The sequence below is a fragment of the Vanessa cardui genome, chromosome 16, assembly GCF_905220365.1.
Source record: "Vanessa cardui chromosome 16, ilVanCard2.1, whole genome shotgun sequence".
Classification (NCBI taxonomy): Eukaryota; Metazoa; Arthropoda; class Insecta; order Lepidoptera; family Nymphalidae; genus Vanessa; species Vanessa cardui.
The window spans coordinates 3,774,756-3,793,719 of NC_061138.1; the positions used below are offsets into that span (position 1 = coordinate 3,774,756).

Genomic DNA, 18,964 nt, shown 5'->3' on the forward strand with positions numbered 1-18,964 from the left:
TCTGCCACCAAACAGCAATATTTAGTATTGTGAGTGTGTGAGCAGTGCAACTACAGGCACAGGGGACATAACATTTTAGCACCCAAGGTTGGTAACGCATTGGTGATATAAAGAATGGTCAGGGGCGTAGCTACCGCCGTATATGCCGTATCAATTATACGGGGGCCCCCAAAGTGTGTAAGGAAAAAGAATAACAACTTTCTAATTTATTTTATTTTACAAATGACAAAATTCTAAAAAGCAATTCCTTTTTTTCCCGCCTTAAGCGTGCGTTTAAAAGTTGGCAACACTACATCGTTATGGCGGGCTGCGGGACTTCCCCGTTTTACTTACTTGTACGTTGTTGTACTTTGCATTGGATGTTAAGCCACGGAGTGCAGTGCACTGTTTATTTACGCGCTTTATATAAATGTGCATTACATTGTAATTCAATACCAACAATATTGTTCTTCTGGTTTAGCAGTATTAGTAACGATTTGTAAAAGAAATGAGTGAAAGGAAAAGAGATTATCCCAGCGGCGCTGAGAAAAGAAAAATTAAACAGAAAAGGGACGAGGTTATAAAAAAAGTGCCCAAAATTTCTTCATTTTTCAAGATACTGTGAGTGATTTAGATTGGAAAGGTAAGTACTACACTACTACCCAACCCATTTATTAGGGGCCCGTAGTGATAAAAAAGGAAATCTTTTAATTTCGGTCTGTCCATTTGTCCGTCACAAAAAGTTATCTCCCCCCTCGATTTTCACAATTATACTGTTTTTAGGGTTCCGTGCCTTGATTAAAAAAAACAAAATTCTAACTTATCTATAGTATCGATTTGTTTTGTTGTTTGTCTATCAGTCCGTATCGTATCGTTAATTGCGTTTTGAGAACTTCAGATGTGTAGACTCGCTTTCGAGTTCTCGTTTTGTATGGCCACTACACTACGCGCTGCGTTTAAATAGCACGCAGGTGTATAGTAATGCACGGACAGGTTGTAGTTGATTTTTTATCTACTAATAGGTACGAGCACAATCCGCGTAGAATCTGTGTGCGTCTGAACTGAACACTCTCTAACTGTGACCCTTAGTAAAGTTATTTATTTATATATAACTCTTTTTAGTTTAGTATCAAAGCATTCGTATTTATTTTTTAACAATTACTCGTTTATATTTAGATTCTTCTGAAGCATGTTCTTCGTCACATATCCATCCGGAAATAGAAGAAAGCCAAGCACATACTTTATCGGATGTCCATCCAGAAATCGAGGAACCCCAAGTCAACGATTCTGATATATCTGCAGATAATGCAGATTGTAATATAATTTCATCAGATAGAGGAAATTTTGGTGACAATTTAACTGAATGCGAACGAAAAATAATTTTTAAATTGGGTCCATTTAAACCACAAGGACCATTTCCAAAAGTTTCAGAAAATAACCGACCTTTTTCAGCATATTATTATTCATATTTCAATCAGGCAGGCATAAAAATTATAAGACCATGGTTATGTTATTCTAACGTTTTAAACAAACCACACTGTCACTTCTGTTGGTTATTAGCAGATCGTCAAAACAAATCGTACTCCTCTGCTTGGGTTAACGGTGTTTCGGTTAGAAGCAATTTCACACAAGCTATTCTTGACCGTGAAAAGTCACAGCAGCATATTAGTGCCTCACTCTCTTATAATAATTGGTTGCAAGGAAATACCATCGATACTCGATTGAAAAGTGAAATCGATAGTAAAATTATATTCTGGAGAGATGTACTGCATCGTATAATTAATGTTATAATTACTTTAGTATGTTGTAATCTACCTTTGAGGGGGCATGATTCTGATTCTGGCAATTTTATGGCAATTTCACGTCTGCTATCTAACTATGATGCAACTTTAAAAGAACTTTTTCTAAAACCGAAAGGTGAAATAAATTATTTAAGCCCTACGATTCAAAACGAAATTATTAGTTTGCTTGGTACTAACGTTAGGAACAGTATTATCTCAGAAATTAAAAAAAGCTCCATTTCTGACAATAATTCTGGATACAACACAAGACTTGTCAAAAATTGACCAACTATCTGTAGTTTTTCGATATATCTCGGTTACAGAAAATGATGATAATGTGCCTAAAGAAATAAAAATCTGTGAGTCTTTTTTAGGATTCATAGCAGTAACCGATTGCAGTGCTGCAGGTCTGAAAAATGTCATTTTAAATTTGACTAAAGAATATGGAATTGATTTGACTAAATGTAGAGGACAGGGATACGATGGAGCAAATGTTATGTCGGGTGTGTATGGAGGATTACAAACCCTAATAAAAGAGCATGCTCCAAATGCCGATTATGTTCATTGTGCTGCGCACGCTTTAAACTTGGTTTTGAACGATGCTGCGAGACATGTTCGTGAAATATCGACTTTTTTCGATAATTTAGAAAAATATATACTTTTTTTGGCAATAGTATAAAACGATGGGCTATGCTTAGTGACGATTCATCTGAAAAATATTTGATTACCCTTAAAAAGGTATGTCCTACCAGATGGTCTTCTAGGAACGACGCTTTATTAGCAGTAAAGAAAAATTTTTTACTAATCATGAAAACTTTGTACCAACTAAATTTAATTTCAAATAAAAAAGATGAACGTGAAGAATGTAAAAGTATAATTAATATTTTAGAGAGTTTTGATTTCTTAGTGCTCGTTACATTTTTTTCTTCACTATTTGAAATTATTAATCCTGTTTCTAAAGCTCTACAGCATGAAAATAATGACTTACAGAAATCTAGTATTTTATTAAGTAATCTTTTAAATAGACTGTGCCAATTTAGAAATCAGAATTCATTTAAAAGTTTGCTAAATGAATCCAAAAAATTAGCAAAAGAGTGGGGGGTAACAACTGTTTTTAAAAACAGTAGGCGAAAGACAGCGAAGCATTTTTTTGATGAGTTATCACAAGATGAGAGAATTTCCGACCCAGAATCCTATTTCAAAGTCAATGTATACTATTGCTGTTTAGATATATTAATTTCTCAAACTAAAGAAAGATTTCAGAGCCTTTGCAACCTGAGTAATATATTCGAAATATTACAACCGGAGAAACTCCTATCTTCTTCAAGCGAAGAGATATTAAACGCTTCCGGAAAACTGTCTGCTAAATACAGTAAAGACATCTCACTTAATCTTTGTGACCAATTAATGGCTCTAAAAACATGCTTAAATTCTGAAATTAAAAAAATTTATTCCATTAAAGAACTCATTGAATTATTGCTAGTAAAATTCAATAGTCTTGCATCCAGTTTTCCCGAGGTAATCACAGCATGCTTTTTATTCTTGACCCTTCCAGTTACAACCGCAACGGCAGAAAGAAGTTTTTCAAAATTAAAACTAATAAAAAATTACTTAAGAACTTCTATGGGACAAGAACGGCTGTCAGACCTCTCACTATTGTCCATAGAGGCAGAAACTTTAGAAAAAATAAAATCATCATCAGCCATAAATGATTTAATAAATCAGTTTGCCGAAAAAAAGGCAAGGAGAGTGAATATTTAAAATTCGATTTTTATTTGTAAAATGGGTAAATTATGTGATAAATAAATATTACTTCTCACAATATTTTTTTTTTTTTTGTGAAAAATCTTTACCTCCAAAAAAAATTTTATACGGGGCCCCGACAAGGCACGCTACGCCACTGAGAATGGTTAATATTTCCTACCGCGCTTATGTCTATGGGTAGAAGTGACTTAGTATCGGCAGGCCCATTTGCCTATCCCCCTGACTATAAAATGTCTATAACCAAAATATCTTATTTTATCCACGTCAGAATGCGTCAAGAAAAGTAAAATTGTCGCTAATGTTCAACCTGTTCCTAGCGATAATTTCAGTGATAAAATCAGTGATAATCATTGTATGTGCACAAGGAGTAAAGATAAGCTTATAACGCTAAGTTTCCGACTCCGCAAAGTCAATAAGTCCTTCTTGGGGCAGGGTATCCGCTTCTATAATAAAATTCCGCAGACATTTTTAACTTTGCTGTTTAGTAAATTGAAATCGTTTGTAAAAAATACATTGGTAGAAAAAGCATATTATTCAATACAAGATTTTATGGATGATAGAAAAGCGTGGAGCTAATACCTGTCGACTTACACGCAGGATATATTAATTTAAATTGTTGTATTTAACTAACATGATTTTGTATTTTTAAATGTTAAAAAAGAGTAACTACTGAGTTTCTTGCCGGTTCTTCTCGGTAGAATCTACTTTTCGAACCGGTGGTAGCTTCACTTAATTGTAAAATGACGATACAAAAGTGCTTGTTAAAGCCTACTTGAATAAAGTTTATTTTGATTTGATTTAATTTTATTTGATTTCATTGACAACTTAACAATGCGAGTATGTAGTTAGTCGCACGTGGTTTATACCATACCTATGTATCATGTATGTGAAACCACATAGGAAGATATATATTCGATATACAGGAAAATAAATGCAATATTTTACGTGTATTCCTTTGGTGCTTTTTGTTCATATGTCTATGAAACTTTTATTTAATAAAAATATGTTTTCCTTAACAGAAAGCGAGTGATTTTGTACTCCGATGGTCCGGAATCAAACGAGTGGCATTACTTTCGCGTCCATTGAACCATGTTGATAGGTTCCTGGTACTTGGAACTGTATTGATATTTATTGAAGTAATTACCAATATTCCTGTGTATGATTTATATTTGAAATTGTCTGTGGTGCGGAAATCCGTGGGCAGGAAATAGTTTTGTTTCGTTTTACAAAATCATTATATATAAGATGCCAATGTCCGCTAAACGGTTTAACACTGCAAAATCGCTTTAAAAGAATACATTGAACAAAAGCAGAAGTGTTGGTGACACCGTTTTGACAATGAAAAGGTTTTTTAATTTTGGCTTAATGTCACGTGCGATGGAAAGGACACGATGATTTAATGGTATGGGCGACCAATCGAAAGATGATGTTTGACAAGTGTCTATGGTAATTTGTAATTTGACACAATCAATGAATGTATAAATATGGACTCATTGATCCAAGAATTATCTATAAAATTTTTGGTAGTAATTTCGAACAAACTAAATTTTTCCTAAGGTACGGTAGCAGGTGCTAGGAACTAAAGTATCCTATCCTGTACCTCTGAAAACGTGTGTCACAGAATGTCATGCCGGGTCGGTTAATTGTTTTAAACATGATAACAAATAAACAAACTCATTTTCGCACGTGAAACTAATTATAAAGATTTGTCATTTTTCACTTTATTTATATATTTGACTGGTTTTCGACGGCAGTTTCGTCTACATATAAAAATAACATAGGGATGGCCCTTCCTTTGGGCCTTTTCCTTTTTAAATTCGTATGATTTTATTGTTTTAACATAACAGAGAAGTTACTTTCACGTTCATAATATTAATATTGAAAAGTGCATGCATTATTTTATAATTGATTACCGAACGAATGCCTTATAAAGGTGCTGCACGGGTAAGCAACTTCATCACGTTTAGAAATTAAATACAAGTTCGGTTTTAATTAATCGAAAGTAATTAGTACACGTTCATTAAAGAACAAACTTACGGCAGCAAAGAACGGGTAAATAAGTTTACATATAGAGTTGGACTTATATACATTATACGACATACGTGTATTATTTTTACTAATAACCCTTTCAGACTTCGCACTGATCGCACTGAGTATTAGGGATAAAACAAAATATTTGTTCGAAATTTCAAAAAATAATAACCGCCGTTCCATCAAGAAACAACTCAATAACTGTGATGGTTATTCCACAAACTTTGTCTTCTGTCTATAACTCATAACACGTAAACACCGATTTTCAAATTTCTAACATTAGAAGATAAATTTATTTATCCCTCAGGAGATGACTTAAATTTTCCAATACAAATCCTAACTATTAGATCCACCAGGCTTAGGCTTTAGGCTGTGTGTTGTGTATCACTCACTTGTATTAAATTTTGTTTATAATATAAACGGCATCTGGTTGTATCTGCATGTTTTTTTTTTCAAATAATAAAATATACTAAAATCCCAAAAACCGCTGAATAAAACTGAAAAGTGAGTATCATAACTGTTGGGAATTATTAATTATTTAAAATATTTTGATCAGAATTAATTATTACCGGCTAAACAGATTTAAAATTTAATTATCATAATTATACATTATTTATTAAACATATACGCGATTTCATAAACACGGAAAGTAAATATAAAATATTTTTAAAGGAAAAACAAAATTAATACATATCAACGAAACCAGAGTTAAATGGGGAATTAAATTTTGTTATGTGTTATCAATTCAATGCATATTTTATGCAATGGAAATATGCAAGTGTAAATAAACTTTATTAAAGCATTATATATTGTCAAGTAAGTTGGAAAAAAAATAAATAATCAGAGTCCGATGACGATGGACGGACAATCCTTCTCGGCAATTACACATATCTAGGTCTCTTATGTCCTTCAGCATGTATCTGAAGGGCATAAGGGAATCTGTTTTTATAATTTTTCACACAGATTCCTCTGTGTGAAAAATTATAAAAACAGATTGCCCAATATCGAAAAAGCGTTTTTCTCTTTTTCAAGATAAATTTTAATTTGAATTTAATGAAAAAAATTATCCTGATTAGTAACAACGAATATCCTATGTCAAAATCAAGTTCGTAGAATTCCACGAAAATGAACATTTCCAAAGAGGGCTGTATAAATATTATTTAATATAAAATATATTCTTATTTCAAATATTTTCCAATACACTCGTATGTATGATATGGGTTGATTACAGGCGATATCTCCAGAGATCTGTCTGCGTTTCTTTAATTTAAAATGCAAATGCGAGTCTCGTGTGGATGCTGCCTTGATACGCATTATTCCCGTTTCCTTATTTAAATGAATTCCCATATTGAGAAGTGGGACAAAACTGTGACGCTTAGCTTCTTACAAAGGACTTTGAGTCGAGATCGAGTGTGCGACGTCTGTGATACCAGAAACGATACTGCAAAGTTTTATTGGCACATTCCGACATTTTTGTCTTTATTTTCCAAATGTTTCAAACGTTTGAAGTCTTCTAAACATTTGCCATAAACTACTTTATTGATTTAAGTCCTTTTTAAAACGAGTAATTCAAATACTAAATATTTTGTGTTCTATCTGAATTAAATTAAGGTTATTCCATTACTGTAAAATATTTTAAGTGTGATTAATCTTGATGATAAATACTATGTTTTATGAAAAGAATTTGCCTCGGTCTTCAAATTAATCGCCTTGGTTGTGCCCATTGAAAAGGTTTTAAGGTCGTCGTGCGTAGGAGTGCCGATACTTTGGCGTATCTTTGTGAGTAAGATTATGAAATAAATTCTATAATAAGCGATTCTCGAAACTTATTTAGTATTCTATTTTAAAACTAAATCACAAATAATAAAATACGCGATTGGAATAATGAGTGGTAATATTTCTAACACAACCACTGTCTAAGAGCAAGGTTATTGTAGCTCATGTAATACTTGTTTTTCTATAATATAATTAAACTACATTAGTATACAGTGTGTGACAAATTTTGTGACCACTTCGTCACACTGTGCGTATAATATCCATAGCGTATGAAGTATTTATTTAATTGCAAATAAAATCGTGTAAACATAATGTCGACTATTTAAATATAAAATCTTTGCAAAAATACAAAAAATATAATTATGGTGTCAAGTAAAATTTTAAATAATTATGACGCAAGTCTGTAATTAATGAAGTGTATCAGATAAGTCTGACCTATTAATCAATTACAATTCGGTTTCGTGTTTAATTTAAGCCAAATATCATTGGCAAAAGATTTACTTGGTAATAGGGCCTTGTTCAAGTATGTCTGGTTAGATATCATCCACTTATCAAATTCTATCACCAGCCGCAAAACTGTAACGTACCTACTGCACAGAAAGTTGTTGTTTTTCGTTTTGAACCTATGCTATAAAAAAACAGTGCAGCTATATTATTATTCGTCGGTCCCGCCCAAATTTTATTGGATTTTGCCATTTACAGTTTTCAAAATTGGTACTGTAAAATCGATACTGTATGTACTTGCAAGATTTCGATCACATATACACCTGTGATATAGTTATGAAAGTATTAATTAGTAAAGAAAAACTACAGATTCAAAAAATTGAACTCTATTTCATTGGCTGAAAATCAATTTTTGATTTGGTTGTTTCATGTTAAATTTAAGTATTCATAATATTTCGTTCGCATTTTCACTTTACAAATACTTTCAATTTTACGTTGAAATTCAATTCCGTCGGTTTTCCAATAAATTTTGTATGGAGCTATAGAATATGATTTTCCCCAAAATTTGCGCCTAGTAGTTTCAGAAAAAAACATGCTCGATTAAAGTACAATATTTAGATTAAATAAATTAACTATGACTTTGACGGTTAATATTGAGGGAATGAAATTGAATTGATGTAAATATCTAGCAATCAGCATCAATTAATTATATCAGCATCTGATTTTAGACCTATTCACTCATGAAGGTGAGCTCGTTCATGGTAAATTATTATAAGCGTTCTTTAGTATGAGTAAGTAACGCTACATACCTTCATAGCGTTACTAGGAACCTGGTATCCACGTCTATATATTTCTACACACACAAAAACAAATCCATCCTTATTATCAGTCCTATTTTTAGGAGCTTTAGAAAAGGGTAAGTTCTAAATCTCCAGCAAAATCGAATGTTGGCTCAATCCTCGTCGCCAAGAAACAATCTCTCATTTTTTGTAAGAATTGTTGTGGTCTTAAGGCGTCGCCGTAATTTGTAAGCACTGTCTGATAATGGCAACCATGGTAACGGATTCCGAGTCTCTACACTTCATAAGGAAAATGCCCTCGGATTAGGATGTCTTTGAGAAAATTCAGTATTATGTTCGAACGAATCGAATGATAAATATCTATCCACAAAAATATCTTGTGATGAATAATCTGAATGTACCGTTATGCGTAATTTTTTTGTTCTTTTTATGGTATAGGTTGGCGGACGAGCTCATGGACCACCTGATGGTAAGTGGTCACCATCACCCATAGACAATAAGGCTGTAAGAAATATTAACTATTACTTACATCGTCAATGCGCCACCAACCTTGGGAACTAAGATGTTATGTCCCTTGTGCCTGTAGTTACACTAGCTCACTCACCCTTCAAACCGGAACAATACAATACTGAATACTGTTATTTGGCGGTAGAATAATTGATGAGTGGGTGGTACCTACCCAGACGGGCTTGCACAAAGCTCTACCACCAAGTAATTCACTTAGATTGTTATGTCTTAACGGGATCCGACGGGATAGCAATCTGACAACCAGAGATAGATAAGAGATGATGAGAGAATATGCTTTTTGATGTTCGATTGATTAATCTCTCATTTTCCTGCAGCCAAACGAATATTGGAAATTTCATTGAGAGAATAATAAGGCGACTCTTCCTAGAAAATTTAAATTTAAAGGTTAATTGCAAATATATAGGTACTAATAAATGAGGGGGACATGTTATATTTTTATTTTTTAACTGAAAAAAATACTAAACAAATATATAAAAAATCTTATACCGTGCAGAGCATGTAGTATTTTCGTAAAGGTTTCTTTGAAGACTTCAAGGCTTAAAGGCATCAAATCGTATCGAATAATTGCCAGATTTAGTAGTGCGCTACAGAAAGTTTCTTAAAAATCGCGCTGTTGTGGATTTTCAGATTTTTAGATGGTGTGGATGACTTGAACTTCTAACGCGATATTCGAAGGTGGTATTTAGTGTCTGGCATTATGTCATGAAAGAAGACGCTGAGTGATCCAACATCTCTACGTAAAGCGATAGAATCAAGCAAGTCAGAGAGGGCCGTCGTGCTTGTTGCCTTGCTGAGTACACCAAGCTTTTTAGATGCCAAGTAAGCTTTACTTTTTATGAGATACCTACGTCACTCTTGTTTGTACAGCAATGAATATTGGTTACCAGTCAATGATATCGAGAAGAAATAAAGTAGGTGCTAGCACGTAGCCTTGTGGAACACCAGAATAGACGAATCTAAAATAAGTGCTTGTACCAACGGTGAAAATGAGCATTGCATGCGCATTGCCTTTGACTTAGATCTGGGTTGCAGTTACCTGTAAGAACTATCGGTCTCCCTCTGCCACACTATGGACCCAGCACCAACAGTGAATCCATGAAATACTAAGAAGCTCACATTAACTCAACCAACATCAGTCGACTGTGTTCCTTGTTATAAATGTACGTTATGACTTTATTTACCGTTTCAACATTTAATGTATTAATGAATCGATGATCACTTAGATTTATCAATATTAAATTATTGAAAGTAATCGATCATTAGTGTTCCAATAATTAATGTGAATGTATAACCTTTGTTAATTACGGAGTAGCCGCCGGTAAGTAATATAACGCGTGTATTTAATGTCAACTATCGACCCTCAGTTACCGAGCTCACCGCAAACAACTATTATTAATTCAATTTCTACCGGTATTACGTGTTGTTCTCTTGATTCATAATTTAATTGATGAAACTAAATCATAATATTCGATATTTACTTTAACAATCTGATTTTTGATGGATAATATTTATAAGAAATTTTTAGGTGTGTGGTATCTACCCAGACGAGCTAGTAAGACCTACTACCAAAATAAAAGATAAAAGAAATTTGTTAATTAGTTTATTTATATGATATGATGAAAAAGTTGATAATTCGATTGATCCTATCTTATGACGTATTTCTTCCAATCACTCATCTCATAGAGCCAGTGTTTGCATTGTAAGCGCGCGTAAAAATATGTTATTTATGACCACTTGAGTGACCTCTAAAATTTATCAGTGTTTCTCTACTATGTTGTACGTGTATTATACATATAAACATTTCTCTTGATTCAATCTATTTATTGGAAAAATACACCGCATCAAAATTTATTCAAGTATGTCAGGAATTAAGACGTCTTAACTACCGGTGGCTGATAGCTTAAAGCGTACTTATAACAATAGCCTTATGAAGTTAATGAATTATATATATGACTATCGAACTGCCCCGGCTACACACGGGGTCAGATACTAAATAGAGAATTTGATTATTTACGACATCACATTAGAAACTTAAATCATCAGTGTTTCTTTATTTATGTACAAAAACCATTCCCTCGAATAAGTCTATCTATTAAAAAAAAAACGCATCAATATCCGTTGCGTAATTTTAAAGATCTAAGCATACATATGGACAAACAGCGGTTAGCGACTTTTTTTATACTATGTAAAGATGAAGTGTGACGTCTAGCCCGTTTAACGAGCCCCTTAGCGAACCTGCGAGCGACAACTAATAATAAAATAAAAACTAATAATCTTATACTCATAAATATTCCAAAAGCAATTAATTTTAAATCAATTTACCAAAAAAAAAGTATTAGATTTTCCAGATATTTATAATGAGTTTCAAAAGAGTTTCTGTATTCAGACGTTTTTTAATGAAGTACGTTAGGTTATGTTAACGTGACAGATATGAGTTTATTTAAACGATACAAATACACAATAGGTCGCAGACTGCGCTTTCACGTTGCGCTTTGAGCTAACTAACCTTCACAGCCTTATTACTTAAATTTTTCGTAATATACGTTTACTTAAAATTAAAATGATGAAGCACGACCTAGTCCCAACAATTATGTAGTGAGTTTCTATACTCGTTTGATTATATATTCGACTAGCTGTGACCGCGACTTCGGGCGCGTTTGTATTTAACAAAAATGTTAATGTTGCAGCTTAAGTTAAACCTTATTATATTAGCTATCTGCCAGCAAAAGTCCAGTCAAAATCAAGTCAAAATATTTAAATAATTCTTAATTGAATATAACCAACGCTGAGAGTCGATTATAATCATTAAAAGCGGCATAACTCTCATTTTACAATTAGAAGTAATAATTTATAAATTTGTTAAGATGAGATGAGATTGCCCAGTGGTTAGAACGAGTGCATCTTAACCGATAATTGCGGGTTCAAATCCAGGCAATCACCACTATATATATGTGCTTAATTGGTGTTTATCATTCATCTCGTGCGCGGCGTTGAAGGAAAACATCGAGAGGAAACCTGCATTTGTCTAATTTCATCGAAATTCTGCCACATGTACATTCCACCAACCCGCATTAGAACAGCGTGGGGGAATATGTTCCAAAACCTCTTCTTAATGGAAGAGGAGGCCTTATCTTAGCAGTGGGAAATGTACAGGTCGTTACTTTACTACTTTACTTTTGTTAAGTAAAATAATTTATAGGCTTATAATGTAGTGATTCTCTGTGTTATATTATATCAAATCAATACTGAAAATATAATAAAATAAGTTCTTAAAAAAAAGAAGATTGAATTTATAAAATATATATAGATAGAAATATATTGATTACAGATGATAAATATTATGACTTTGCCCACGAAATCATCTCGGAGTGGAGTGTTGAATCAACGATCATTGTTCCCATTGTTTCGATCAACAGTCACTTAGCGAAACGTCGACCAATAGTTTAAGAGGCTCTCGCCTGACAGTACTACTTGAAACGGTACGTATTGTGAGAAAGTACGTCAGGAATTAAGACGTCTTAACTACCGGTAGCTGATAGCTTAAAGCGTACATATAACAATGAATATGAAGTTAATGAATTTTATATATGACTATCGAACTGCCCTGGCTAAATAAATAAATAAATATAAATATAAATAAATATGAGACAACATCACATACATTACTCTGATCCCAATGTAAGTAGCTAAAGCACTTGTGTTATGGAAAATCAGAAGTAACGACAGTACCACAAACACCCAGACCCAAGACAACATAGAAAACTAATGATAGTCTACATCGACTTAGTCAGTAATCGAACCCAGGACCTCGGAGTGGTATACCCATGAAAACCGGTGTACACACCACTCAACCACGGAGGTCGTCAAACGGGCTCAGATACTAAATATAGAATTTGCTTATTTACGACATCACATTAGAAACTTCAAAAATTATCAACGTTTCTTTATTATATTATCGATGTATTATGTACAAAAACCTTTCCCTCGAATCAGTCTATCTATTAAAAAAAACACATCAAAATCCGTTGCGTAATTTTAAAGATTTATAGAGACTGACAGCGGTAAGCGACTTTGTTTTATACTATGTAATGCAATATAAATAATATAAAGTAATACAGCAAATGTAATCAAAAATGTATCATGGTCAAAAATGTAATCAGGAATTAAAATGTCTAAGCTAGGGATAGCTCGAGACATATCGCTAGCAATGTGGAGTCGCATATGTTAAAGAGAACAATATAGAAATATTATAATAGCAATAATAATAATAATTAACGGAATTAGAATTATTAACCCGTTGTATTTCAAATAATACACCATAAATATGTATAACAAATAATCTCCACTATATTCAGAGTTTCTGGAAGAGATCTCTTGTTAGAGGTAAGTTATCCCTGTGTACACATTTTTCATTTATATATAAATTAACAAAATTACAAAGCAATCCAAACAATAATTTAACTTTATAGATAGAACTTTTGGATCGAAACGATGGCTTACCGTACAAATATCATTGAATAAAAAATAAATGAAAATTCACACTTAGATCTCGCTTAGAATTCAGTTTGAATAAGTAAATGCAAAGCTTCTAATCAAGATTATGACGTTAATTAACACAACTTCGAGTAGAAGTATCATAGTAATTTTGTGCAGCAGATTTTCTATTAAATATTCAGTTAAAACGCCTCGTATACTAAATGTAATACGACGACCAACATTAGTCAAAGTGATGCCTTCTACACGAGTTTGGAATTATAAGTCTAGAGGAACCTATGTGCTTAGGTAACCGGATGATGTGAGTTCGCTGAGGCGGCACAAACTCAGAATAGTTAGTACTTCGTACCAACAAGCTACACTTTGTTGCTAAAACTTCCATTGCTGTTTGTTACAAGTTTGCGTCACAATAAATAAACGGGCGTTATCTGTTTTAATTCATCGTTTTCCGTTATTTATATAATATTCTAAGCAGTCTTTTTGTTTAGTTGAATAACAGAATATAAGTGATATTTATGACTTATATTATGTGATTATGAAGAAACTTATACAACGGTGTGATACTATCAGAATTATATTCGTATTTTTAGTTGGTTTTTATATTTATATATTTTATATATATTTTTATTTTATATATTTTAGTTAATAGCTCGGACAGTTAGTTTTGATCTCGTGTAAAGGTTTCTGGTAAAACCGTAACTCTTTGTATATTTGAACAGCACTTATTGTCATTATTCTAGTTAATATGATAAGTAATGTGCATAAATATGATAATAATAGAACATTTTTAAACATGAGCTCACAGTTTGACATGACCACAGCATGAAGAAGTTGCTCGCTAAACCGCCAATTAAGATTGTTTTTACAATGTAAATGTTCAAATTTGTGAGGTGTTGTTGTAATGAAAAAAGAAGAAATTACCTTTACCTATAACAAAAAACTTATTTTACTTGTAAATAGTAATTTAACTACTCACTCACTTTTGTAAGTAAAGACACCGTTATTTTACTTAGAAATAGATTGCAGGAATCTCTTCAAAGGATAAACATTCCTTTTAAAGATGCTTTTATAATACTTTATATCTTTGTTTTTATATGTTACTCGATTGCATACAGTCAGTCAGTCTATTGTGGGGCAGTGTGTACTGTTCTCGACTCTTAGAGCCGCGATGGCCCAGTGGTTAGAACGTGTGCATCTTAACCGATGATTGCGGGTTCAAACCTAGGCAAGCTCATGTGCTTAATTTGTCTTTATAATTCATCTCGTGCTCAGCGGTGAAGAAAAACATCGTGAGGAAACCTACATGTGAAAAATTTCAGAAAAATTCTGCCACATATGTATTCCACCAACCCGCATTGGAACAGCGTGGTGGAATATGTTCAAAACCTCCTCAAAGGTAGAGGAGGCCTTTAGCCCAGTAGTGAGAATTTACAGGCTGTTTTGTGTACGGTTCTACAACAGGACCCCAGGAATCGTTCAAAATGCATCTGTTGCCATATTTAAAAAAATATATACTATTAGTGAGTTTGTGATTCATAGCACTTTTTGGGATTGAAACGATCGCCTCCGGGCTATTTCTTATACAAGAATAAATAGATTATAAAAATGTAATTATTTTTTAATTTTTAAAAAGAGTTCCTTCCTTGCCTGTTCTTCTCGCTGGAATCTGCACTCCGTACCGGTGGTCTTCACTCAACATTCTTTGAAATGACGATTTAAAAATCATTGGAAAAACCTACTCGATTAAAGTATATTTTGATTTGATTTGATTCGAGAGAAAATATTTTTCCGATTTATATAGAGGATTGACACCGGTCTTGTTCTAATACCACCCCATCCAATTTTAAGAGTAAATGAAGAAAGCAACTTTGTTTGTGCGCACTGCCTGCACCATAATGATCAAGCGAGCTAGCTAGTCCGAGAGATTAGCCACTGTATCCAATCATTACGACGACGCCGACGTTCCGTTGTTTAAAAGGCTTTATTTGAAATTGCCTTCCAAGATTCTCTGTACGATTTTTCTACCAATTAACTATTGTCGTTGGTATCGAACAAGATTAATGTATAAGTATTCATAAGTTCCTTTTTTCGTATAATACATCGAATATGGATATTAAACTTGTCGTATGATACTACATGTAATGCAATGATATTCTAATAAACAGATATGTTATACCCATACTAAACAAGAGAAAAAAGTGTGCTGCGCCGGGGACCGTTTATTTTACATTTCGTTACAAGTAAAAAGGATAGCTTGATAAAAACAATAAGTAAAAGGGATAACTAGATGTTATAATTACGCAAAATGTATTACTACGTAATTATGATGTATTATAACGTATTAACTACGTATAACGACTAAAGGCAAACGTCTCAATTAGGACGTTTACTCTTGTAAACGATTTTTTCTGTCTTTACTCTTTGCGCGTTAATAACATATCTGTTTACTAAAACATCATTGATGTAATGTATTTTATAAATATGTCTGTTTAAAAAAATACCCAAAATTAGAGGAGTGCATTGTTTTCTTTAAAATGTTATCTCTGTGATATAAAAAGAAAACATTTTGTACCATATTTATTGATACAAAATATTCACTTTAGCTTTATAAAAAGGAATAAATAGTGCTTCAGATAATTTGTTTTACATCCATGACAACGGTTCCTAACGATTTAATTAACGCGGAGTCACCGACTATTCCGACATGCGCTTAATTAAGACCAGTATTTTAAATAAGAATAAAATAAAACGAAGACACTAGTTTATTGATTGGTCTACGGCCAAGAGCAACTCGAGACCATTCATCTTGTTAAGCTGAAAAAAAGACTAGCAATTAATTAATTTAGTTATAAGTGTATCTATATAGTTTATAGATAAATCTGTGGGTATGTTTGTGTTAGAAATATTATTATTTGTCTGTAAATGCCCCAAGGCCTATAAAGTGCCTTCATGATGTTTTCCTTGACCCTTTTTTTGCTAATCATTCTTGGTACATCGTGTATATATTTTATGATGTCACAACACTTTTATCGATGTTCGATAATATGTCATAATACAAAAGTATGAAGTACTAATTATTTATTTATTTGCCCAAAAAACATACATAATTGTCTATTTCAACGATTGTTCAAAAAATAGGGCTCATATATTTAATGTATTATTAATCTTACAGAGTTACTGTGTATAAAAAAAGCGATTATCATGTTCACCTACAACTTCAACAGTAGGTAATTAATAATTATCACATTTAAATAATGCAAAATATACCCAGCAGTATAGCGCATCACAAGCTTTAACACAAATTAAATTTCAAAGGTTCATAAAATGAGGAGAGTAACAGATTATCAGTAAGCTATAATTTCATAAACAATAGAAAATTTCAATATTATTATATTTGTCTCACAAATACGTCTAATACCAGCTGCTACGCTTTTTAATTTCCATAAATTAAGCCTTTATTTGGAACCTTTAAGTAGATTTTTTTTTTCATTGTATGTTATCCCAATCCTTGAAAAAGTAGAAACGGGTTTCCCTATTTGAAACGCCTAATCCATTCAACCTTTATCAATTATACGTCTTTTTATTTAAAATTTAAATACAATTGAACAGTTGTTAATCGAATAAAAAGTCGTAACTAATATTTTTACAATAATATAATTGTTGAAATATTATAACTATTATTCTATATTATATATTTAGTATTCGATACTGTGGTTTTGGCTGTTGAAGTATTTTAGAAAGTCATAGTTTCGGTTAGGGATGTTAATGATTCAGTGTCAATAAATGCACAAGAGATATTTGAAATCCTATGGTCAGTAGAGAAATCCCAATAGTCAATTAAGCCTTTTTACAATGGTAATGTGTGTGTGTATGGAGAGATATTGCATCTGATTGGGTACAAAAGACGCGTGAAAGAAATGTATGGAAAGGACGCCGCAGAGGCGACTACTACGAACATTATATAGGTTTGACGATTTACGCAAGACGGCTGGCAGGAGCTGGATGCGAGTAGGCCAAGAACCATCACAGAGGCGTGCAATTGGAGAGGCCTATGTCCAGCAGTAGACGAACATAGGCTGTTGATTGATTGATGGAATTAATATAGGTTATTTAATAGCCATTATTATAACCTACAATAAGTACTATGTGACAGTTCTTTTCAGTAGAAATAAAGACTACTTTTTTTAATGTGTAAATATAGGTGAAAAAAATACAAACATGTCATAGTATGCATTGTTTAATATGATAACTGTGTCCCTTATTGATGGCCTGATAATGTGCTATATAGATCTTCCAAGTGAATAAATCTTATAAGTGATCGCTTTTCGCTAATCCGTGTCATTGATTGATCAGAAACTATTGTCTGTGAAAAGTCTCACGAGTACTCTTACATGAACTAAGATCTTAATATATTTTTATTATAACATAGGTACTTAGTTCTTTTTTTATTTTTTTTGGGGCCTTTTAGCAACAAAGCTCTTATATAGTTCTCTTAATAGCATTCCACCTCCACCAACAATAATAATAACCTTATAATCACAACTTATTTGAATGTAAACTGTAAAATCATTTTTGCAATATCTGAGTTGGGTATAGACCGTGTGCTTTCAAAAACGCCGACATCCTTTAAATTTAAATCGAAACATCGCGTCAACTCCTGTGTCGTGGCGGCATTTCGGACACATTCCACTAGTAAATTATGTACGTCATCCTCTGCCCCAAATAAATCAATTTTTGGAGAAATTATAAGTTTCATTAGAAATCGAAATTTATTGAGTGGAACATGTCCAGAACGCAGCCTAAGTTTTATTATATAACCCTAAGTTGTTGAACCACGGGGTACGAGGAGGCTCACTTTGTATGGTCTTGTACCATATTCCCTTACTTTTCGATATTTCGTCGAAATACTCTTTAAAGCCTTATTCACATTCCCTTTTGTATTTCTTTAATAAATCCGATTAATTTGGTCTTATATTTATTTGTGTCCCGACAAGTAATGCTTGTTTTGTTAAATTATCAGCCTTCTCGTTTCCCGGTAGCCCAACGTGTGAAGGAATCCAATGTAGTTTCGGTACTTAGTATAAGAAATTATTTGCATTTATTTGTTCTTATATATCTAAGTCAACATTAAAAAAGAAAAACTTTCAAATTTTCTATCGAGAATGTACCGGTATCACCAATACCTTTTCGCACTTGATTCAAGAGTGCAAGAGTGCGTGGAAGAGTTTCAACACAACAAGAAAATATTGATATCGTTAAACGGAATTTTCAAATGAATATTTACGCCGTTATTGCGCCAACATTTTAAATGAACTCAACTATATTTTTTAAGAATTTTCGAATAAAAAAATATGGGTTATCGTAACT

General features: G+C 32.7%; 1 protein-coding gene across 1 annotated transcript; it reads left to right on the top strand.

Annotated features, from left to right (window-relative positions):
• Positions 1-213: 213 nt before the first annotated feature.
• LOC124536488 (zinc finger MYM-type protein 1-like) lies at positions 214-3,549 on the top strand. Its single transcript, XM_047113042.1, has 2 exons — positions 214-622; positions 1,156-3,549. Exon 2 carries the CDS (start codon positions 2,451-2,453, stop codon positions 3,519-3,521), a length of 1,071 nt encoding a protein of 356 aa, XP_046968998.1. The 5' UTR covers positions 214-622; positions 1,156-2,450; the 3' UTR covers positions 3,522-3,549.
• The last annotated feature ends 15,415 nt before the right edge of the window (positions 3,550-18,964 follow it).

Bases quoted from the DNA above. Each gene is read 5' to 3' on its own strand.
- LOC124536488 (XM_047113042.1), top strand. From the start codon at position 2,451: ATGCTTAGTGACGATTCATCTGAAAAATATTTGATTACCCTTAAAAAG.